Source organism: Takifugu rubripes, chromosome 5, assembly GCF_901000725.2.
Source record: "Takifugu rubripes chromosome 5, fTakRub1.2, whole genome shotgun sequence".
Taxonomy (NCBI): domain Eukaryota; kingdom Metazoa; phylum Chordata; class Actinopteri; order Tetraodontiformes; family Tetraodontidae; genus Takifugu; species Takifugu rubripes.
This window is the reverse complement of record NC_042289.1, coordinates 13,292,359-13,316,453: the sequence shown is the minus strand read 5'-3', so window position 1 is coordinate 13,316,453 and position 24,095 is coordinate 13,292,359. Positions and strand designations below refer to the sequence as shown.

General features: G+C 49.1%; 1 protein-coding gene across 2 annotated transcripts; it reads right to left on the bottom strand.

Moving 5' to 3' along the window:
• Positions 1 to 880: 880 nt before the first annotated feature.
• On the bottom strand, positions 881 to 24,026 carry tmem104 (transmembrane protein 104). Of its 2 annotated transcripts, none has more exons than XM_011604315.2 (10): positions 23,761 to 24,026; positions 23,374 to 23,527; positions 22,670 to 22,791; positions 21,571 to 21,652; positions 19,550 to 19,643; positions 19,246 to 19,329; positions 15,659 to 15,758; positions 14,598 to 14,694; positions 6,473 to 6,566; positions 881 to 2,748 (listed from the first exon to the last, which is right to left on the bottom strand). In XM_011604315.2, exons 2-10 carry the CDS (start codon positions 23,416 to 23,418, stop codon positions 1,985 to 1,987), a joined length of 1,482 nt encoding a protein of 493 aa, XP_011602617.2. In that variant the 5' UTR covers positions 23,419 to 23,527; positions 23,761 to 24,026; the 3' UTR covers positions 881 to 1,984. The 2 variants fall into 2 exon arrangements, with proteins under 2 accessions (XP_011602617.2, XP_003965028.2); XM_003964979.3 differs by having other exon boundaries at positions 1,985 to 2,748; positions 23,374 to 23,440.
• Positions 24,027 to 24,095: the final 69 nt, after the last annotated feature.

The window sequence follows — 24,095 nt, the reverse complement described above, 5'->3', positions numbered from 1 at the left end:
CAGAATCTCATTTTTAATGAGCTGTAAACCAGCTCCGGGCGATATTCTAACGTGTTTGCGGTTTATATTGTAGTCGCCAGAAAGTGACTCGTTCGTGAACAGAACCTTTGAGCTTTACTGTGGAGGCAAATCAAACACGTTATATGACACTAACGCCTCAAGCTAGTAATAATAAAAATGTAAAAACCGACATAACCCAGTGGTCGTGTCAGATGTGACCGCTGGTATCTGTTGTTGGTGATAACTACTGTATATTGACTGTATAAGATTACTATAGCTCAGAATGTCCAAGCCAAGAGTAACTAAAATAATCTAACATACATTTGGATAACATTAGTAGAGGATCTTTACAATTCCATCTGTGATCTAACGTTATTTTAAAGTCACAAAAATCATAAAAATCCCCGTGGTCATTAAAGAACTTCTGCTCTTCTCCGCCGTTAGCTAAACGGCTAACTTTAGCTAGCTATCCTTTATGTGATTGAGCTTAACTCAAATAAGGTTGCTTTCTTTAGATAATATTGCTTACAACAGCTGACATTATTAATAATAATAATTAACGTGACTAAAACTAGCAAATAAAACCTAACTAGCAAATTAATTTGATATCTGGGAGCTAAGCAAAGACATCTGCATTATGTTCAGAGCCCGAATAGATGTTGATGTTGCGTGAACCTCCAGGAGACCAAATCTCATAAAACCAACATCAGGCTGAAGCAGAATTTGGTGTAATTAAACACTTGGAGATTTAATTAAACCTTGTCAGTTTTGTTTTTTTTAATTACTGTTTTAGTGCTGCTACCTGCCAGCCAGTCCGGAGGAGGATAGATTTATGGATTCACTTCCAGGAGACAAGCAGCTTGGAAACAAAGGTAGAATCTGAGGTGAACATAAAGCTTTTATTTTCCGTGTGAATCATAAAAATCCAACATAAATAAATCTCAAGTCAACCAGAACAATTTCTGGATCATTCGATGAAGGAAACAAAGACACAGAGGATCATTTTCTGAGGTTAAACTGATTGTCGTTTGTGCGATGGATTCCAACCAAAGTTAATTTATTCATTAGACACCAGATTTTAAAAAAAAAACAACAAAAAAAACAGGATAATGAGCCCAGGCACGATTGACAGGATAATCAGACACAATCATTAAAGAAAAGGATTTGATTTAAAAAAAAAATGTAAACATGGAAGTGTAAATGGCCTCGTCAGAGTGGGATTACTGGGATTACTGGACCCATTCCAGTTTAGATGACGCTCGTCTCCACATCGGTGGAACCATAAACAAGTCACACAAAAGATCCCCAAACCAATTAAACCCAGTTACATGAAAGAGCAACAGAACGTGGTTACAAACCAAACATCAATCAGAACTCTTGTCGCTAGGCTAACAGGATGTAGCCACGGTGCTTTCACTGCTGTCAGTTGATCCCTTTTTAGTGTTGCTGTTTGTGCAGAGACAGCTGAACTTTACGCTGTGGATCCATTCGCAGCCGACGACCCGTCACTTCTGGATCCAGAGTGGATTTATGGTGGATCCCTTCGGCCTCATGAACAACTGGACCGACCATAACCCTGATAAACGAATGTGAACTCTTCCCGTCTGTCAGCGGATGTGGGACAGTAACGGCCAAAGGATCCTTCCTGTTTGACCCGAGTCCAGTACGAAGACTGGATCTCTGTCCTGGATCCAGTTTAAAGGGTGCGAATGAAAGACACAAGACAGGATTTGAGCGAGTCTTTAAAAGGCCCCTCCTTTACGGGCCCTGTGTCAGAACGAGAAATGATGTCCTGTGCAAGTGGAGCCACATTATGAAACAAGTCCAGTTCCCTTTCCTGGTCTGGTCCAGCTCCCACAGTGGACCTAAGACATTTGGGCCCTTTTAATAAATAAATGACATTTACTAAAATGAAACCAAAGTCCTGTTAAAAGGCACGCGCTCGTTCTCAGGACAGAACGCCAGTTCTTTTGGGCGCCCCGTCTCACTTCTTGGTCTCCGTTAAGATGATGTTGGCTGTGACGAAAACCAGGCAGGAGCCGGCCCACACCAAAACAAACCACACCCAAAAGCTGTGGCGGAAGGGACTCTGGTGTTTGTTGACGGCGTCCCTCCCCAGCACGGGCTCCAGGTGGCGCCGGCCACAGTAGACCAGGCAGGCGGGGATGATGTACTGGATCCCCGTGCCGGCGTAGGCGCCTGTAATTCCCACCAGAGACTCTAGATTGTGGGTGAAGAAGGCCACAGTGACGGGCGGCACCAGGGTGATGAGAGGAAAGACCACGCGGTCCACCACCCACGGGTAGGTGCCGCCGTCGCGGTGGAACAGCGTCTTCCAGTTGTTGCGGAGCGTCACGGCGATGATGGGGAAGTTGGTGCTGATGGTGAAAACCGGGAACAGGCCCAGGAAGTAGCGCAGCACCGGGATGTTCAAGACGTTGCAGTTGTCCGTGAAGTTCAGGGTGTACATGTCGTGCAGCAGCGAGCTGTCGAAGCAGAAGATGGCGGTGAAGGACAGCAGCACGTAGAAGCCCAGGATCAGGACGTAGTCGGCCAACACCAGCGCGCCCACTCGCTTCTTTTCGGAGATCGGCGTCACCAGAGACGGCAGGGAATGCTGGCACATGAAGGAGTACACACACACCCCGAACAGGTTGGGAACTCCGGACAGCGAGGCGGCCGGTGGGTGGCCCTCGCCGGCGCCTTTGCTGATGCGGAGGAGCGCTAAGATGATCATCATGGTGAACGCTGTGAACACAAGAGGAGGAGTTAGCAGGATGGCTGACAAACGACAGAGAGGCTAACATTAGCGCTTGAGCTAGGATAGCGTTATTATAGAACAGGAAATGGCACGGCAGCCACCTCATCAAGCTCCATCACCGTGCTGCCCTTTTAACCACAGAGCGGCATTTAGGAACTGCCGCTCGCTCCGGCCAACGCAACACGGCAGAGTTCCCATGTATGCTAAATGTGCCGTGTTGCACGATCTCATTAATGAAGAGGGCGATGTCTCTGCAGGAGTATTTAAGAGGGTGATTCTGATAGAGCAGGTCCAGGAACAGCCCTGAGCACAGGAAGGAGCTTTCAGACAAGCTCTATTAATCAACCAGAGCAGAACTTCAATGTATGTCGGGGACGGAATTCAGTTCAATTATCAGGGAAAGGTTTCCGAAAAGAGCCATCAGACACCAAGAACAGAGAGAAGAGTTCAGGAAGAGCAGGAGACAGGACCAGGACAGAGCTGGACCCACAGCTGGAAATGATGCTGAGGAGAGGAGGCCCCAACCTGGATGCAGAAGAATTGTGTTCACCTCTGGGAGGTTAGCATGACACGGCTACTCTCCTCTCTTCATCTCACACGTCCCCTAAAACACACACTCGCGTGCAGCAGCAGCAGCGGCGGCGTTGTCAGCGTGCAGACGCGTGTGCACGGTCAATATTTTAGCGCATCTTTGGCAAACGTCCATTGTCATCTTTGGCTCTGGAGAGCTGCTGTTAAAAACCCCACGCAGAGACATCAAAATGGCAGCGGACCAGACTTCAAGGACACACACACACACGCGTACGTGTGCGGGACAGCCGGGCTCCAAATATTGTTCTTTCCATTATTAACCAGCGGCGAACGTCTCGGTGGTCGGTTGTGTGAAGGCGGCGGCGTAGCTTTAGAAGGCGTCACCGGTGCAGCTATGAGTTCGCAGGTTTGGGCTAAAGCGCGACACCTGCGTCTGCTAGAGCGACGTTCCCAAACACCTCCCCTCCTTCCCGTATCGTGGGTGATTTAGGCGTGCGACCGTCTGGGTTGGCCGATAACGCCGTTTCTGGGCCGATGCTCTGTTGGGCTCTAATTCACAGCGTCCAACGACAGGACAGCAGGTGTCAAAGCGCCGCTGCCCGTCTCGCCGCCTGAGATCTATATTACCTGGATGGGGGGGGGGGGGGGGGGGGGGGGGCAACGACCTTCAAACCAAACAAGCCTCAGGGGGCGGTTGTTACAACTGCATCCTCGCTGGCAAACACAGCTGCCGCCGTGACGGCGTGCCTGGCACGCTCTCAACGCTCGGGGGAGTGGAAACTGCAGCTTCCTCCGCCGCCATCTCACAGGAGATGAGAGTCCTGCGCTCAATTAATGAATAGAAAATAGCAGGAGCTGAGGGGTGATCAATCTCCAGTGCCACAAAGCTGGAGGGAGCGGCGGCGGCGGCGGCCGTCACAGAGGAAACGGCGGACACTTAAACGTGAGCAATTCATGGAGGATAGCATCAAGGTCAAGGACTTCCTGGCTGTGCTCTAATGCTCCAGGTGGGTGTTTCAACACACTGATCCAGGAGCAGGAGCCGCTCGTTAAGGAAGGGGCGCCATCGTGGCGGCGGAGGCGATTAATGCTGACGAACTGTGTTGATGACAGATGCTTCAGGTGTGCGAGGCTGGACCGTAGGATCTATGCGGGCTCAAAAATGAAAGGTTTACTCCTTCCTAATCGATGGAAGTGAGAAAAGATGGAAACGGGGCCATGAAATGCCTGTTGAATCCACAGTTTCTCCTCCTCCCCTCACATCACTTGTTCCTGGAGGTAAACAGCACTGAGAGGTCGTAGACCATAATTAAAGGCTTAGTTGCCGGGTATAGATCCAAATTGATCGCACCTTCACACCGAGGCTCCCGTTTGCTCAACATCGGCCTGCGGCTCATCACAGGAGCTCTCATTACCGAGGACATCGATACCGAGCAGGAACTGAAGCTGACCACACCGTCCCTGAGAGCAGCAGCCTCTTCGCTCCGTTAGGGACCAACCGGTGTGTCGGCGTTCCGGCACCAAGTTCATTGGTGGACCTTTACCGACTGCTCTTCTACCGGGTCAGAAATGGCCCTGGATCGACAGAGCCCGCCTTTACAGCTCAGAACATCAGCAGTTTGTGTCTCACCAACAGGTCAACCGCCGAGCTTCCGAGGCTAATTAGCTGCAATGTTCTGATAGGATGGCCTAATCCAGCTGCCGCCGCGGCCTGGTGGGCACTTCCTGCGTCACAGCTTGGTGTTTAAAACCTCTTGGACCACTAGTTCTATAATAGGAATGTTCTGTGTGAACAGCTCCTCTCTGAAAATCCCACCGTCAGACAGCGTCAGTGCAGGGAAAAAGGTGACACAGCTGAGTAGAAACCATGGTGACAAGGCCAGAGCCGGGGTCGGGAGTCAAGACCCCCCGCACGTCACGCGGCGGCTAATTCTGACACGCTGCACGACACACCGGCTCAGAGGGCAGTGCAGGTGAGCGGATGCAGCGCATCCAGGGAGTGGCGTGTAGTGGGCGAGGGGGAGGGAGGGGTCAAAGATCAGAAAATCCAGTAGTTGTGAAAGCAGCAGTTTGTCCAGAGCACATCGACTGTGATCACATGAACTCATCAGTCAACGGCGGCATTTAGGGCGCCGAGGCGGCCCGTAAATCTTTTCGAGAGGAGGACGGTCCGACATGACGAAGGCAGATGTGCAGAGCAGCAGCCGGGCCGGAGCAGCCTCTGATTTACAGGCTGAGCCGCGGATCCACGAGGAGCAGAGCACCGAGGCAACAGGGTTGCCCATGTTTGCTCAGACAATACGCAGCAGATGCTCCACGGCGCCGCGGACGCAAACACGACTCAAACACGACTCAAACACGACTCAAACACCTCAACAAATACGCGTGTGAAGCCAATCCCGTGTGTGTGAGCAGAAAGCACAAGTGTTTTAAGCTGAAACAACATGAATATTAAATAGGCGGCAGCAGAGCTACAGTTCAGGGTAGAATCACTTAGCATCGACGTTAGCATCGGCGTCGCCCTCTCCACTCGCCTTTGAGGCGTTTACCTTTCCTTTACGGCGTCTAGCAGAGTTGCTGGACATTCATCTATGATCTATTGTTTTTTATGGAATCAGATTCCCAAAGTTAAAAAAGGGAAATTCAATATTTCTCCTATGTTTGAAAAATGACTTTAATACTGCGGCATCGAGTTCTGAAGCAGAAGCCGCTCAAACGCCGCTTGCAGGGGCGGGCGGAGACAAATTAGGCCGACTGTTGCCGAGCAGCTACACAGTAAACAGCCTGTAAACAGCAGCGTTGGCCTGCTGCTAACGTCCGCTAGCGTGTGGCGCGCACAGCCATTCAGTGGAGTTGTGATTTCACAGGCTGCTTTATTTTCTCCCGTCTCCCCCTGACTGACGGTCCAATCAAGCTCCGGACAGTCTGTCAGGCCTGTCGGGCTGAGGAATGAGAGGAGACGGGAATCAAAGGCACCGAGCAGGACCAAACCATGATGGACGGACCTGAACCGGCTGCCACACGGGGCGGATGGGAGGGGGGGGAGGAATGCATATGGATGGAGGGAGGAATAGAAGGCTAAACAAAGCAAACAGCCAACACAAAGACGGATGAAAGGCAGAGAGAAATCCTGTTTGAAGAAGGATGATCTTCCATCAAATATTGAGGGGTTGTTCTTACCTATCCAACGCATGAGCGAGGTGAGGATCTGCAGATATTTGGTCTTCTGAGCGTTGAAAAACACGAACGGACCCAACATGAGGGTGAAGACGCCCTGCAGGGAGAGGGACAGCAGACACCATCACTGGAAACAGCGGCAGGAAGTGATCTCATCACACTTTTAATGTCACAAAAGGAAATTCTGCATCAGCGGCTCGGACAAAATCCACAAGATCTTCTTCAGCGGCATCAAAGGAAAGATCAAAACAATTGAATGGAAACGCTGGGATGGTCCCGTCAGCCTCCCAAAGATTGGAACGCTTAATCAATCCTGAGGAACGCTGCACGTGTCACACAGCTCTGATTGCCTATCTGACACTGGTCCTTATCCCAGCAGCAATCAGAGGCAGAAGCTCAGCGACTGGAGCTCCAATCCATCAGCTCCCCTCAACACTTCCATTAACGCTGCCCTTCGCCGCCCCCACCGCCACGTTCGAGCTCTCGGGCCGCCACAACGCCTCAAGTTTTCACAATTCCTCCTGATTCTCAGAGCAGCTTGTTCATGTCCTAAACTCCTGAGCTCACATCTGCGTAGACGGCCTCATCAGAAAGGAACGTTAATGTTCCACCTTTACAAGCAGAAACCACAGGAGTTCTGACTCCGGCCTGGACGCCATCCCACCACGGTGGCGACAGATCCCAGCTCGGCCACCAGCCGCTCCCATCTCATTCTTCACTGATGAATAATCTCATTTTCTTTTTGTGTTTGGGGCTGTTGACAGATGCATCCCACGGTGCGTCTCCTTCCTGTTAGCTGGAGGATGCGGGTGACCAGGGGAGATTTCAGAGGAGCCGTCACTTCAACCACAATTAATCCGTTTCCAACCTTGCTGAAAGAATTCTGACATGATTCATTTTTGTGTTAATTTGTTAGAAAACAGATTAGCATTAAAATAATGAGCTGACAGAAGCATCACATACGCTGGCAACGCAGGATCATCTGGATGTTTCAGTCCTCTCGGGCCACTGAATCAGACAGTTAATTAAAGGTCAGAGTCAGTATTCAAAGGGACAAACCCAGAGAGACAAGACAACCTTCACCATCAACTCTGTCTCCGCCCCCGAGGCCGCAAAGGTCAACCGGCGCGAAGCAGTCAGGTTTACCCCACGAGAAAAGCAGGAAGCCTGTGAACATTTATCATTAATCAGCCACTTTAAAATCAGCCGTGATACCTGAAACATGCTCCCAGGTGGAGATGTAGAGAAACTGGGCCTTTCCATGATTTACCTGGATGAGATAACCCGCCCATTAACTTCCTGGAGCCCTGATGCTGCACAGTGACGCTTTAATATCGCTCCCACATTTAAAGGATTTTTCCCCCTGATGAGTTTATAACAAACTGAAAATGTGAACTGAAGGCACGTCCTGACACATCCAGGCAGGCAGCAAATGTAAAAGACATTAGGCTAATGGTTTGCCCACAAGATAGTCCAATAATGCGTAAACTAGGAAAAGTCTTCCTTGGGTTGGGTGTAAATGATGATGAGGTCGGCAGAGGGTCAAGAGAGGAGGGGAAGTTTACAGAAATAAAATGAGCTAGCTTAAAGATGCTTAAAGATCAGAGACAACGACTGTCAGCAAGATAAGTCAGTGCAGTTTATTCTCACTAACAAACGTGCAGGAAATATTATGGTTTTGTGTTGCATGCGCACCAGCGCCACCTCCCGGTGAGGAGAGTTGGTGCAGGTGCTCGTCTTGGTCCGATGTAGAATAAACTTTAGGCTGGGAGTCATATTTCACTTTATATAAAAACACTTTAGTCTAAATTTGATGCATTCTTGCTGCTTTAGGATGATGCAGGTAACCAACTTTAAGGTCTTCAGTATTTCTGATACTGTTTTGTGCATCCAAAAGAAGTTTCTTTTAAAGATAATTCTATTTGTAAAGAATATTAAATAAACCTTTGTAAGCAATAAAACACCAAAACGTTTACCGTCTCTTGACGACCTTGGCAATAAAACTGCATCACAGTCAGCAAAAAAAACCTGGAAGAGCAGCCAGACAACAGCAGCGAGGTCTGTAGCTAAAATCCCATAACACCGTCAGATTGAATGACACTTGCTTCCAATGCATTTATGCATTTAATACTCGCCGGCGAGGCCGCCACCAACACGGATCTGTAATTTCTTCTCTCTCGCCACAGAAACTGCTTACGCTTCAAGTTGGGTTTAATAAACGTGGCAATAAACAAAAAGCAGCCTGTGTCGGGAGGAACGTGGAGCGACTGCTGCCGGCGTTCTGAAGAGGCCCGGCAACAGGAAAGAACCCACGTCTTCATCTTCACAACGAGACGCCGGCGAGCGGCTCGACCGGGAGCCCAGGAAATAAGCACCGGCATAATGGTCCTGACCTGCGAGGTCACGGGCAGAAAGCACGGAGGTTCATCCTCGGCCTGATGAATTATTAATGCGGGGCCCGTTACAGCCCGCTAAGGTAACAGCCATTTAAGGTTCCGGCAGAAATCTAAATAACTCTTCCTGTCTGAAAAACAGAGCAGTTTATCTTTAGTCAGGTCACCAGTACCGACGTTCTTCCACCACAGACGTCTCCGGGACAACGTTGCCTTTGCTAGCTGCTAGCTAACAAAAGCCCAACTCGGCAGCGACTTCTCAGACAGTTGGATGTTGTAATTGAGGAGCAGAAGGAGCGTGGGGCTTAGGTACGGTCGCTACCCTCCGTAATGGTGGCAGCAGTCAATCACCTTGGGTGTTTAGGATGAGGGGCTGCGTGCAGGCGTCTAATTGGTGCGGGACTCCTGAGCCAACCCGCCGGGCTGATTAATGGTTACAGAAGTTCTGCTGGGCCAAATGCTGCCGGCTCCAGACCACCCACTCCATTTAATAATTAATCCACAGATTTTCGGACAGGGTTCAGCCAAACACGACCACGGCGCAGATGTTCTCGGAGGGGTCGGTGGACCGGCGGTGGTCCGAGGCAGCCGGGCCGTCAGACGGCCACAGCTCGTGAGAGATTTTGGCTGATAAAGAGGGTTAACGGTAACGGACCCGGAGGACGAGCAGAGATCACCCTGGGGAAGCAGCTCAGCGATGATAGATGATAAATGCCCAGTTTTAATCCCCTCCCCCAATCAAACAGAGGAGGAAGGATTAGGATTTCCAATCCCCCGGTCCCAAGATCCCCGGCCATTTGTGCTGGATGTTAATCTTGGTTCCAAACAGATTTAAGCACAAACCCGTCTTCTCGCAGGTCATAGGGACGGGACAAGAGGTGGTTATTCTGTTAATGAGAGAGAGCCAACAGGGTTTAAGGCTCATGTCTCAGAGATTCCTCAGGATGAGCCACCATGAAGAGGTGGGACCGACGATGAACCGCCGTTAAACTGCAGACGTCTTCCTCCACGTTTGTTCCCACTACCCAAAGAGAAACGCGTCAGGGCTTTTTCCACACCGGCAGAGCCGCCGCCGTAATTCCAGACAGCACGCACCACTTAACTTTAATTATGACCCGAGCTGGCGTCTGCAGGAGCGAAGAAACTTTTTATGGGGGGCACAAATTAAGAAACAGCGCAGAGCTTCATTTGCTTTTTCTTTTCGTTAGGAAGCATCAACGGTGGCAAAGAAAAAGATCCGTACGTTTGTGACAAGGCCCAGGTATCAGAGGCTTCGCCTCAGCTGTGACACGGAAGATAAAAGACTCGGGAGCAACATGACCATGGCGGCACACAGCACAAATGGGATAAAATAGGCCATAAAAGCCCAGGAGATACGCAGGAGCTCTGATGATGGCAATAACAAGTCAACTGACTCCGTGAACACAGCAGCAGGGAGGAGACGCACGCGTGGCAAAGATGAACACGCAATAGAGAAGAAGAGCAGAGACGGAGCCTGGAGGCTTCGCTGCAGAAACCATATCAAGTACACGCTGTCAGGAAGAAAGAGAGCGGAGCTTCTGCCTCATTAATCACCAGCCAGCGCCTCTACCCAGCACACGTGATTTACATGGATACGGAGCGGCGGGAAAGGGTGGGCGCAAAGATTCGCCCGGCCGTATTTCAAGAACCAATTAGTGACAGCAATTAAGATATATGTTCCATCCCGCTTTGGATCCCCTTCGTGAGGTCAGAATACAGGGAGTTAGCGCCATCTACCTACCGAGTACCAAAGCAAACACGTCTCTCTTCCAACCCGTTAACGACTAATTCACACAGCGGCTAGTGTTAGCATTCGGATGCTCTGCCTACTCGTCGCATCGCTGTTAAATGTCCAAGAACGCTGCACTTGCTCCGCCCATTTTATCATTTGAGAGGACTTGGGAGAGCTAGGTATTCCCACAATGCAGTTCACCTCGGCCGGCGGCGGCAGAACATTCATACTTAACGTTCATTATGGTCCCAGAAAGTTTTGAGGCAGAGGCTGCATATCAAACTGCTGCTAACAGACGCTCACATCCATCTTTTATAGGGATGTCTATGCCCGCTCTAACGGGGACGTTAACGTCCTGCGGTTCTGGGCCGCGATCAACCTTTGGCGTTTACACAGAGGTAGACACGGGGTTACGACACACAAACACAGTTGAATAAATCACGCCGTTGCTCCCGGTGAGCCAGGCTGCTGGTGGACACGACATCCCAGCGGTACCGCCAAGGATGCTACGTTCATTCTGACCCCAGAAATAACGCCGTCCAATAGCAACGGCAAAGTTCAGCAAAAGACGTTTGGACTTGACTGTATTTAGCGTTAGCAGAAGTTTAAAACCAGCACAGGCTAAATTAGCAGACAGGATTAACGGAATAGCTGCCATTATTCCGTGCAGGTCACCTTTAGTCAGGAGGAGTTTGTATCTGGGGTCAGTTACAGGAAGATCTCACATTTCTTACTAATTAGGTTTTAGCCTCATTTAAACAACAAGTGTGATCCAGCGCCGGAAAACAGAGATAAAAGAAAACAAAAGGAAGCAAGTCAACTTTGACAGAAGCGGAATAACGTGCAACCAGATTAAAGAAAAGAAATCTCATTAGAACATCTGTAGACAAACTCCCAGGTCAGCTCCTTTCATCCACCATCGACACTCTTAATAAGGCATGTGGCCCTGGAGAGCGCGATTAAAGACGAGGCTCTAATGAGAGGAGGAAAACGCCAGACAAAAAGGAAAGCTGGAGGAGGCGTAAATCACGGGCGGAGATGTAAAGAGGATGTAACATCGTCCAGGTCAAAGCCTTCCAACCAAGAAAAACCAGCAAGTGAGGTTCAAGGCACCTAAAACTGGAGCCGACAGATCCAGAAACCCTCTTCAGAGATGTTTATCACCCCACTCAAAGTGTTGCGTTCAATTTCTCATCTTTGTGCCTTTCCTGTTGTTTTTCTTCCACTTTGACGGCTCCAACAATAACAGGAGTCTTTAGAGTTCCAGACGCTCCTCATCCACACACGGGAGCAGAGCGCTGGAGAAGAGCGGCTGGTTTGGACTCTGTGAGGGTGATTTGATCACTAACTAACTCGTACAGCTCTGATCTTCAACTGGAAATGATTACACAGCAACATAAATATAAGGAGCAGCGTAGCATCGCATCAGGCTGCTGGAATTTACGATAAACTTGGGACACATCGGGAAGGAAATGAGAAAACTACCGTGGGAGGAGAAGAAAGACTTACAGCAGAGATCATTTTCCACCCAAATTAAAGTCACGGTAGACGTCATGAATAAAACACGTCCGCTTGGCAAAGAGGACGTTTGCTGAATGTAAAATAATCCCATTGAAAGAGTGATGATTGGATATTTAATTTTCGCTCTGGGAAAGACCAGGAGGGGCCAGCACCCCCCCAGGGAGCAGCTGCTTAAGCGCTGCTCCCTGGGGGGGTGCTGCACAACATCACGGCGTGACTGCCTAATCAAGGTAGAGACACCCGAGGTGAGGGGTCCACACACGCACCCACCTACGGCTAATGAGCTGAAGGTTACGCCTGGATTCCATGTTGGCCCACCTGTCGGCATTTTAACCTGCTCATCTCGGCCAGTTTCATCACTGCGGAACCTCCCTGAAGCAGGTAATCAGCGGAACCAGAACCGCTGCCTGTGCTGGAACTGTGGCGAAGTCCAGAGAAGAGACAACTTCCTGTTCCGCTCAAGCTTCCTTTGTCTCATTACTAATGGAACTTTAGAGGATTGCACCACTCATGCCTAAATGTTTGCCAGTTTGGGGCAACAATTTCCGGACATGATTGATGTCGTTTCCGCGGCATCAAAGCAAAACCCTCTAACGTGACGTCCTTGAGGGAGCTGAAGCTCGAGAGATTTCGGATAAGAGAGGAAGTAACATATCCAACAAAAACATGATATATGAGCACGTGTTATCTACAACGAGCAAGTCCAATGAGACAACGACTCTTCCACTACTAAAAACATTAATAGAAAACCGCGCTGCATGTTAAAAGGCTTAATATAATCCGGGCCAGCGGCGCCGTTCGGCTGCGTGACCTCTGTTTTTCCATCAGCAGCAACGCTCTGCTGTTCTGATCCAGACTCCTGCTCTGGTACTGAGTGGACCCCCACCGCCTGAACCACAGCTCAAACGGTCCTTCCTGCTGCGCTAATCTCTATTCAACCATCTGCACCGTTGTCCTCCCACAGCTACGACCATCAATACGCTCCCGTCGAGCACGGCCCCTCCCTCATGTGCACGGTGCCCTTGACCATCGGCTCGGCTCATTTGGGTACGGAGCAGGTCCTAAGTGTAGACGTGCACGTGGGCGTCAGACTGCCTTTAAGCTCCTGCGCTGCATTGATTTTCTCTCACTTTCACACACCCAGAGAAGAAGAAATGTGATTGAAGCTGTTGTGGAGGTCCAGCAGGGAGGGGCAGTAACCAACCGCCGCTGCCTGTGATAAAAGCTCAAACGGAAAGTTAGCGGACTTGACTGAGGTCTGGAACAGAAGCCAAGAAAGACGCCAGTGACGCAGCCAGATGAGCCAGTCGCAGGATCGACACGGGAGGCCTGACCTGCTGCAGGGGCGGGAGGACGAGCCCTGGAAGGATGATCAACCGATCCGGGATGAGGAAACGCCACCGCGGAGCAGCCCTGACGCCTTCATTGGATACTGATTAAGTCAGTGATGCAACCTGATGAAAAATCAGCTGTCGGCTGTTACGGAGCTTATTATCGTGAATAATTAGCCAGTCGGAAGTGGATTCAGCACTTTGATCTTGATGAAAAGCGCCGCGCCTTCTAGAAAGAGTCTGATGTGAGTCCCACATCCTGATGGGGGGACCTCAGTGGAGCAGGCAGCTGTGATACAACCCCCCCCACACACACACACACACACACACACACAGCCTCCGTGTGAGTGTCAACACTGACACAACCTTTACCAACAATCGGAGTAAAACAAAGACAAGGAACCGGAACCCACAGTGCTGGCCTGATGTTTCAGGTCCCATCATCTCTTCACCAACCTAAAAATAGCCCCTAACCTGCTGCCCACTGTGAACAAAGCAGCCGCGTGGCCACAGCGCAGCCGTCTGGGGGAACATCTGCCAAAAGCCTTGAAGACTCCTGTGTAAAACCTGAGAAACCTCAATTCCAGACAGGCAGGACTCCAATAAACAAGGTCAAAGCAAAGAACTGCCGAGGATGAACAAAGATCATTTTCTGGCCCCTCTGACTCTCCAGAAGATCCCAGTGAAAATGGTCCGCTGCAGAACGCAGGTCAGAAAAAAAGGGCACTTTGTCCTTCCAGCCCAGCTCACCATGTAAAAAACTGGCAGTACAAAACCCAGATGGGTTCCCCCGGGTGTCCACAGGGTCGAACGCAGGTGATGAGAAGCGTTCAATTATTCAGGCTCATCATTCAGAGTCCAGACTGCGTCTGAGGCCGGCGCCTGTGACCCCAGCGTGGAGAGGACAACCCAGAAGTCCTGCTGAATCTTTCATCACAGCTCAGAGATGGTTCACTTATTGGAGGAGAGGTCAAATAGGACACGAAACAAAAGAACCACCGAAGGGCCCAGAATCATAAAATATTGAGAAATACGTTCTCCTAAAGCTAAAAGTTTAAAACTTTAGCAATAAATCCTGAAATTAAACATCAAGTCGGAACATCCTTCACGTGCTCAGACCAGGAACTTACCAGAAACACCCTGTAGGCACTTTTCCTGGAGAGGGTTCCCCAACACGGGTCTGTATCGTTGTATTTGACACTTCCAGCGCTGCAGGAGTGGTTCCCACTGCACAGGACAGACAAACAAACAAACAAACAAACAAACATGGAGGGTCACATTCTCTCTACACCTCATGAATACCCCAGCAGTCATCAGTAGATTTGAGGATTGAGGAAAATCCTCCGCTGCTGCTCCTGCTCCATCAGTCTGAGGTTCAGGCCTGCGGGCGAAGCCGCCGCTTTTAGAGCCTCAGTTTTCCCTGCCGGAAGCTCGGCTGGTCCGGACCGCAGCAGAGCGGGATTTAACAGGAGAAGACAGCAGCAGCGTGCTGCGCCTCAGGACAGCAGCAGCAATTAAGGTTTCCCATTTAGCCCGTTTCAGAATAAAGCTTCTCGTTTCAGACGCACGCTGAGGGAGCAGAGACGGATCGATCCGCTGCATTAATGTTGACGGTTATGTTTGATTTGAACGATGAAGGCTGCTCATGTTCACCCGCACCCACAGACGGGGCTTTAATCTATGCGTCTTGTTGTCATCTCGGAACTCCACGACCACACTTGACTTTCACACGCGCTCCGCTCGTCAATACGAGACCAGCGTGACGAACGAGCGCCTGGCACGGAGCCGACTCGCCCCCCTCATCCTCGCCACCTGTCTGCAACGGCGGGCGCGCCGTGTTGGACGTCATCTTTGACAAATCAGTGAAACGAGGAGAAAGAGGGAGGCGACGGCTGACGGCCCTTTTCTCTAACACACATTGAGACACCAAACTATCCATGAAAACAGCCTGAAACGGTCAAAGGGCCATATGAAAAATGTTATTGTCATGGCGCGCCAGCAGACGTAATAAAAACGTGTCCAGGAGCGGGTGGACCCCAGCAGCTCTGGCCTCAAGACGAGCACGTTATTGTCTTCAGTTCAGAGGAACACTGGGACAGACGGGAGGGGACGAGGAAGCAGGGAGACAAACACACACGGCAATAAACACTCGGAATGTTCCTGAAGGGCAACATGCCAGCAGCAGACTCACCAGGCCACCTCCATGAGCGATATGGGCACGGCGGCGGCGTAGATGGCCAGGTCTCCATACAGATAAACGATGATGCAGATGTAGAACATGTTGACGCCCACTGGAAGACCAAAACATCAAAGAGTCAGAGACAGGCGTCAGGTGGCGACAGGCAAACACATTTTTATCCTCGTCAGCCCTGCAAACACTTCATGGTCAATTACAGATGATGGACGTGCATCTAACTTGACCACTGGGGCTGCCGTCGTGATTACAGACCCACATCGTTGCTGTGGGACACGGAGGAGCCCAAATATTAACGCTCTTTATTTAAGAAAAAGGATCCGTCGCCCAAATTTCCCCCAGGTCCTTTAACGTCAGTCATGTAATGAGTGACAGCAGACAACACATCTACCGTGCTCTTCCATCCTCGGGGGGGTTCAAACACCCCAGCGGCTAATTCATAACTGACACGATGTTTGGAGCACAGAGTCGTCCATTAAGAGGGTAGAAAAGTGAGAGATGTGCAGCTCAGGAGGCCACACTGCTGATCACATGGTCAGAATCTGCACATCCAGATACTCAGAAGAGCGAGAAGCTCAACAACAAGCAGATGAACTAAAAGTGGCTCATTGGAGCAGCTTAAAGAGCAACACGGGGCCTTTAACTCCTTTACACTCGTGCAATACACACGATTCCACAGTTTAAGAGCTGCGCTGTTAGTGTGTATGTGTGTGGAGTGACTACATGAAGTACACAGCGTGACATCATACCAGTGCAACACAGCAATGATTCAGTGGACAGCAAACAGCAACGGTGGCTCCAGCTCCCTCTGGATGCGGTGGCAGGTACGTTAAAACCAATGCTGTTGTGTGTGAGTGGAGCAGGATGCGATGTTAGCAGGTTTAAGTGGACATGTGTGTTCTGGGTTAACTGAAGAAATTGGAAAATTAATTCCAAATGAGTCAGTGGGATGATTAGGGGAGCCCAATTCTACGCAGCACAACTTCCCCCGTGGCATAATTCCAGTGTCCCACCAGCAGATAGCAGCGAGGACGGACGGTGCTGCGCTGCTGCTGTCTGAGAGCGATAGCAAAGCAGAAGCTCTGCATGGCCACGGGGACGCAGGCCTTCACGCCACTGTAACTAATATTTCCCAATTATCCAGAGCCACGGGCCAAAAAAGCTGCAAAATGGGTCTTCACACAGAAGTCTTTCATGTAGCTGTGAAGCGCATCAATAACCATCATCACTCTGCCTCTGACAGCACACAAAAACTACTGTGACAACCTGCAGAAAGAAGAATAATGGAAGCTATTTTTAGAGGAGCCAAAGCTGCAATTGGACACCGTTATTGAAGAATCAAACTTTGATTGTAGCATTTTCCGCAGAGATGAGAGTCACCTGACTGTCAAACAGATCGCCGGATGATATCCCTGAGGACGCACTCAAAGCCAAAATTCAAACAAATTGGGCACGCGATGATGAATAATTCAGTACCTTCTTGGTGTAACACGTTATTAGATATTAATATATCATCTACTTTAACCTGAAGATGAATAAATGTGCATCAAACGGGGGCCGATCCAATCATGGACACTCACAAGGTTATAGTAAGAGGGCGGGAAATTGAATTCATACAAAAGCCGAGTGAAATAGAAGAAGGTAGTAAAAAAAAAGGAGGTAAATTATATTCAAGGGCATTAATCTTCTGAAACTTTCATGGCTTTAGCGTCTGACTGCACTGTCCTTTCAGGCTGCCTGCTGAAAGACACGATGCAAATATAGAGGTCTGCTGCTGCAGGAGCCTCAGAAGAGTCACTTTGCTCCAGTTTAGCTCCACAAACAGCCGCAACTGGAACCATTCAAACACAAAAAGCTCATTCGTTTAGCCACAACTAATGGAGGAAATAAGAGTGCGGGCAGATGCCAGCGTGTCCGTTAATCCTCCCAGTGGCTTTTTGCATTTGTCTCATTGGCAACGACGACATTTGAGACAAAGTCGTTGAAGCATTAAAAACGTACAAGCTTTACATTTACATTACTTTAGTACCAGCGAGGGAATTCGTGGTGGCCATCTTGGTCCTGGGCGGGCGGAGTTCGGGGGGGGACCTCACATGTGAGGGAGGGATGGCTGAGACTTAGCGCTGATGCGAGGACGGCGCTGCCTTAGCCTCCGTCTCTGTGACTTTAGCCAAAGTCGTTTCCTAATCAACTTTCAAATTGTCGATGTGAAGGTGAGAGTAACACCTTTCCAGATAAACCAGCCCCATCAACATTCAGCCAGTGGCCGCAGGTCGGCTGGATTCTTATGGCCATATTCCAAAGCCCGCCTTAACGCCGCAGCCCTCCATGTCGATGTGAGTGCAGGAGGAAGTGGATGCCCTCCAGGAGCGCCTCTGCAGTGGGAGGATGGAGGGATGCCTGCAGAGGTGCTGCACAGCCACCGGGACAGGATTGCATCTGTAGCGCAGCCGAATTGTGGATTTTGGACGCTGCGACACTTACAAATGGGTATGTGGACAGCGTGGATGATAATTAACACGGTTAAATGCCAACAAGGACTCAGTCACCACAGCTGAGAGCCAAGGCAGATTAACCTTTTCCCAATGACACGTAAAAGCAAACGACAGCAGTGAACGTCCCCCCTTCAACCACTTCAGGAGGCCGATGGCCAAACAACAACATCCGTACCCACGATTAAACAAGAGGCCTAACGATAACACTGATCACATGACCTCACGTTCCGGGTGGGAAACGTGGTCTGAAACACGCAGCTCAAACACTTGACTGACATGAGCAGCACGTGGCCGCTAACGTGGTGTCTAATTCACTTCTGACTGGAGCTACTGGGCGTTTATCCCACAGCATGGGGAGAGAGAAATCTCATTTCCTCGCTGCCAATCGATGCCTCCACGTGCCTCAGCAGCACCAGCGGTGAGGAGGGTCATTTGCTGTGGTCTCTTTTCCGTAGCGTGTCAGAACTGAACAGGGTTGAGCAGAGTGACACCAGGCTGAACGAAAGGATGTTTCACAGCAGGACAACACGCACGAGCATGTTCGGCCTGTGTAGCGAGTGCTCCACCTAGTGGTGGAGCACTGAAACTACACGAGGATGAAGCTGTTAAAGCTTTGACCTTTGTCGTCCCGCCATCCCTGCAGGGAGGCTGCGGACTGGTGAAGAAGAGCAGAGCAGAGGGAGGAAGGAGACGAGGAAGAGGAGGAGGCGAGAGGCATGTTTCGAGGAACAAAAAGCCGCAAGGTTGTTCTGTGTGATTCAAGGTGAATGTGATTAACGCTCCAATTCAGAACCCGTAACAGATCCCACACACAATCCCAGCTGGGGGATTAGGAGTCTTAATAGAGTCAGGTAATTACAACCAAAGGCAATTTATTCATATATAATTACATCCAATTACAAGAGCCAATGGCGTTCCTTTCTGAATGAGAGGACCAGACAGAAAAGGAAAAAAACTCCCTCCTGTATTATCCCACACAACCTTCACTACCCCTCCATAAACGTTACACGCGGCTAATGAAGGCGGCGCCTGCAGATAATTGAAAAGTAGGACGTGAGATTAGGAGCTGAGGGCCAGATGAATAATTACCTTTATGAAAGAACATGGAGGCCATTTGGCCCATCTCAACCCGCTCCACAATGTCAAAGTGGTCCACGTGGCCCCCCGACCTCTCTGTAATGCACAGTCAAGAGTGAAGAGGAGAACGGGTCACTCGCCGCTTCACCGGGAAAAACACACGCAGACTAAAATCTACAGGATATTTCAACATCATCTTTTCAAATATTGGATTTTAAGACTTTAGGGACAGCTCCTCGAATGTCTTTACCTCTATTTTCAAAATAGCAACAAATCTCTGACAAAAAGAACGTGTTTGGTGCTACTAAATACTTACGAATGGATAAGATCGGCTTGCTCTCTGGTTCCGATCGGCCTCGGCCCACGGCGTCATCGTCCGAATACTCCGAGGTGGAGTCGCTGTCCTCGATCTTTGGAGACAACATGAGAGCGCACGTCAACGACGTGGACTTTAATTAGTGCACTGGCTGCTCTGTATGTGTAGCAGTGAAGAGCAACATCTGGAGACAAAAAGCAACAGCTGTTTTAGAATTCACAATGGTTCAACACCCACGCGGAGCGTTTTAATCATTTCACAAACTCTCAGCTGATTAATGTCGGTGACAGACAACTGAGTGCAGCTGATTTAATCAGTGACTGTGGGGACCGAGGGAGAAGAGGAGATGAAGAGTGACGGGAGATAAATAGATCTGTGATACACAGGAGCAAGAAAACACACACACAGCTCGGATATATTCGACTACTGGCTGCCGTAGGAAATATTATAGTCCGTTTTAATCATTTGTTTAATTGTCGGGTGCAAAATCCAGGACATAATCAAAATATTTAATCAGATGAGTCTCACAATTGGCAAATAAGCAGTGTCTGACAATGCAATTTGTGAAGAGGAACTAAGTGGTGGCAGCTGAAATCAACGTTTTTGAAATTGTACAATTAAGCTGACATGTTGGTGCAGTACACTGGTGTACCAGCAGAGGGCGCCCACTCCTCCCAGCTCATCGTGGTAAAAGATGAGGAAAACTCGTGTTTTTCTAATTAAGAATCAAATGAGGAATCACAGGAAGATACCAGACAGCATGACATGAGAGAACCCAGGCAGTCACTGGGACAAGAGGGAATTCAGCTGGGACAGACTTAGACAGCACCAAGCCAGTTCTGTTCCAATCATTTTTAATTAAGATTTATGGCTGAAAAACAGGTTCGACCCAGCTGAAAGATGTGCTAAACTTCAAAAACAAAGAAAATAATTTCTACAACAGGTAATGTAGGAGAACAGCGGGTGTAGTTGCCATTTTTCACCTAATAAACTTGGAGACTTTTTCTAGCGGAGCGATCCATCAGCGTGATTAATATGCCTCAGCCAAGCGGAGCAAAATGAAAAGCATCAGGAGGCAGATCTTTCCTGTTTCCCCTCCTCTTGTTTTCCATTACGTGGGCGGGAAAATGGCTGAGAGGAGTATCGCAGCCATGAATCACAGCGGAGCGTTTGGTGCTCAGTTAGCACCAGGCTATCAGCCCCCAGACCCATAACTCCTCAAGTGGAAAGCCAGGGGCATTAACCAAGATGACTCCAGCAGCAGGGGGAGAAACTAAAGGCCAAAGCTTGGCATTTCAAGTGCACAAAGTCTTTTTCTTAGTCAAACTAAAGTAAAATGATTGAGCGCTGGGTCAGTAATGGAGTACAGTTTCATCCTGAGTGGTTGACGAGGAGGAAAACATATTCAAAGACTCAGCAATAAAACTTCCACAGCTAAAACAATGGAAACTTTAAAGGCTTTAAAAGTGAAATATTCAAAGCCCCTCTGGGTTTGTTTTTGAGCTGCCACTGTTAATTTTCTTAGGCTCGACTAGCAAACAAATAAAATAGAGAAGAAAGTCTATATTCTGGTGAGCTATGCAGCATCAGGGGATCGCGGCAGACTTTCCTGATGAAATCAGCACCGAGCTTGACGCAACTCAAGGCCGAGACGTTCGGAGACCGATTAATATTTCAATATTTTGCGCTTTTGCTTCCCTCTTGGACTCTCCAGGAAGTCAAGAGACGAGATGACGAGAGCGCGGAAACCAGCGTGGAAACTCAGATCGAGTCATTTGTACACCTTTAATCCGAAGGCACATTAAGATTTTAAACTATACTTGTTTTTAATCTGTTTGGACACAGATTATCTGTGTGTGTGTGTGTGTGTGTGTGTGTGTGTGTGTGTATGTGTGTGTGTGAGATGCAGTTTTGCCTGCAGGGTGTGAACAGTCAGACAGCAAACGGAGAAACATCCATCCTGCAGACAGATGTGTTTGCAGCCTCTGTTGTTGTTGTTGTCGTCGTTGTTGTTGCCTCACCTCCTCCTGCTCCCTCCTCTTCCAGCGTAGCTGAGCGTTAGCCGCCGCCATCGCCTCAATCACAAATGTGGTGGTCATGTAGCTGGTGAGAGAGGAGCAGCAGGTGTGTCAGGTTCCAAATGCTTTTTGTGCATGTGCTCACATGCTTATTATCACTCCCACGCAGAAACTGCCCGTCTTAAACTTTGACCTACTTTAGCTACCTGCGTAAGAGAGCAATCGTGATTGATATTCTCTCCCCTCGAGATAGCGAAAGACAGATGCACCCGCTGCTGGAACGTTCCGTTCCAATTTCTATATGATCAGTTTTGCTTTTGTCTGCGAACACTCCACCCTAATCTGATAGCAACATGTTTGTCTGTTAGCATAAGTAAACCCTGTTGAAGGACAGCACCTCTGTAGCTCACACTGCAGGTGTGTGGTCTCTGTCTCATTTCTCTGAAGGCAACGGCGCAGGGAGAAAACTAACCCTTTTCTCCCTAACAAGGTGAAGAACAGGTTCCTGTATCAAACCAGCCAGATTTATTCATGTTGCAGAGTTTAACATGAGGAAGGACTGAGACACAGACACTTCCTTCTCTTTATCTCATCAATTCTCTAGTTTGCTAACGCTGACAAAATTAGCTGTGGGATGATAACAAGGTTGTCACACGTATCACCGTTTGGGGAAATAAGCATAAAAACCAGAAACTGATAATCCTGTGAGTCAGCACTTGTAGTAGGGGGGTTGCCAAAGTTCTGCTGAGTTCCATCTTCTTCCATTAGTGTAATATCAGCAGCTACTGAAGCATCAGGAGCCAATCGGGAGATGCCAGATATTTAAAGGTTTCTGGGCTCAAATGCATTTGAGTGGAGACAAAAGCTGCCACTTTTATTGTGACTAATTCTTCAGCAGTTATCTGGTTGTGAAGCTCAAAGATTTTCTGAAAGAAACAAAGCAAACCCAACAGAACACACAGCTTTTTCAGCTTGTGTGCATGTGTAACTTTATAGTCAGACTCAGGACTGGCTCCCATTTGTGCTTATGTTTTAATTCTATGTTCGTCTCAGGTTTTACAGCCAAAGCTGAATTTCCACGTGAGGAGCAGCGCTGGAGTACCTCATGAACCCTAGAAATGTGATGAGAGCCAAGCTGACCACCCATCCGGCTGCAGCGAAGGCCCTGGGCATCGTCAGAGCTCCTGTCCCCACGATCAGATTGAACATGTAGACCAGCCCCACCTGGAGAAAACATGAAGAGGACACAGGTGAAAAGGGGTCAAACATTTGTAAAATCACGAGAAGATTGAGATGAACACGGGGTTCTCGTGGAAGGGTGAATGATTAAAGATGTGCTGGGGTCACGTTTTGCTGATGTAATCAAATTCAAATAAACCAGGTCCAGATTGTGAAGACATCTGCTGAGCTGTTAAAAAGTGCAGTTCAGTTCCTCATTCAAAGGTCTCACACAAGTAAACTGAAACCTTTTATCATTTCACAGGGGAAAAGTCATTAAAATACGGGTCATTTAACATCTGTATGATCAGATGACCTGAACCAGGAGGCGCATGCCTGGCTCAAAGGCATCTTAGCCTCATTTCCAAAGTGGAGCATTAAGAATAAAAGTGCAACACAACATCAGAAAATCATGCATATAAATGAAATTAACCAACATGAAGTCAGTAAAGTTTCATCACAGTGGATTGTTGTCACTATTTAACAACTGCACCCTTATATATGAACTGGAAAAGTGCAGAATCTTGACGGGGACGTGGATCTGTGACACCAGTCTGGCGGTTTCTTACTTCCCAACAAGGTACTCACAAAAGCAGAGTAGGGTTCGCCGGTGTCTGTAATTCCACCTGCCATGGCCGCTCGCACAGGTCCGCACCTTCCGGGGAGATAAACCAGGTCAGTTGATATCGTCCCTTCCCAAATAAAAGCGTCCTGTAACGGGTCTGTGCAGAGGCATCTGCCACTGTGTGAAGGAAGGAGAAGTCTTCATCAGTGACCGCCACGTGACAAGAAGACGGGGAAACAGCGCGAGCTCCTACCGAAGCCGCTCTTCAATGAAACCGGAAGTCAAATCGTAACATATGGACGCGGAGGACATGTTTAAAAACATCTTTTTTAAACCGTGGCGTCTCGGCGAGGCACCGCACGCTGTATGCTTTAGTAGAGTTCGATATTCTTATGAATCAACACGCTCACCTCCTTCCTGTGGATCTTGCTAGTTTAGCCGCTAGGCTAGTAGAGATGCTCCGAGCTGGATCAAATCCTCACTAAGCAGCTGAGCGAACCGACAAGACCAAGCTAACATGTGCTGCTACGTTGTTTGAGAAGTGTAGTGAAGTCCGTAATAACAGTAACCTGGGAAGAAACACGTCTGTCATGGCTGTATAGGTCCGTCGGTCCCGGCTAACCGAGGCAGGACCAGCTGAGCAGCTCGTCATACCCGAATCACGTGAAGTAAACAAAGAGGTGTTTCCGGGATGGGCCTTCACAATAAAACTCCTGCGTTACATTCCGCACACTTTGCGTCTAAG

Bases quoted from the DNA above. Each gene is read 5' to 3' on its own strand.
- tmem104 (XM_011604315.2), bottom strand. From the start codon at position 23,418: ATGGCAGGTGGAATTACAGACACCGGCGAACCCTACTCTGCTTTT. The intron at 21,653-22,669 runs GTACTCCAGCGC...CTCTCTCACCAG, and splicing joins ACATTTCTAGGGTTCATGAG to CTACATGACCACCACATTTG. The intron at 6,567-14,597 runs GTAAGTTCCTGG...CTCTCCCTGCAG, and splicing joins GTGCCTACAGGGTGTTTCTG to GGCGTCTTCACCCTCATGTT.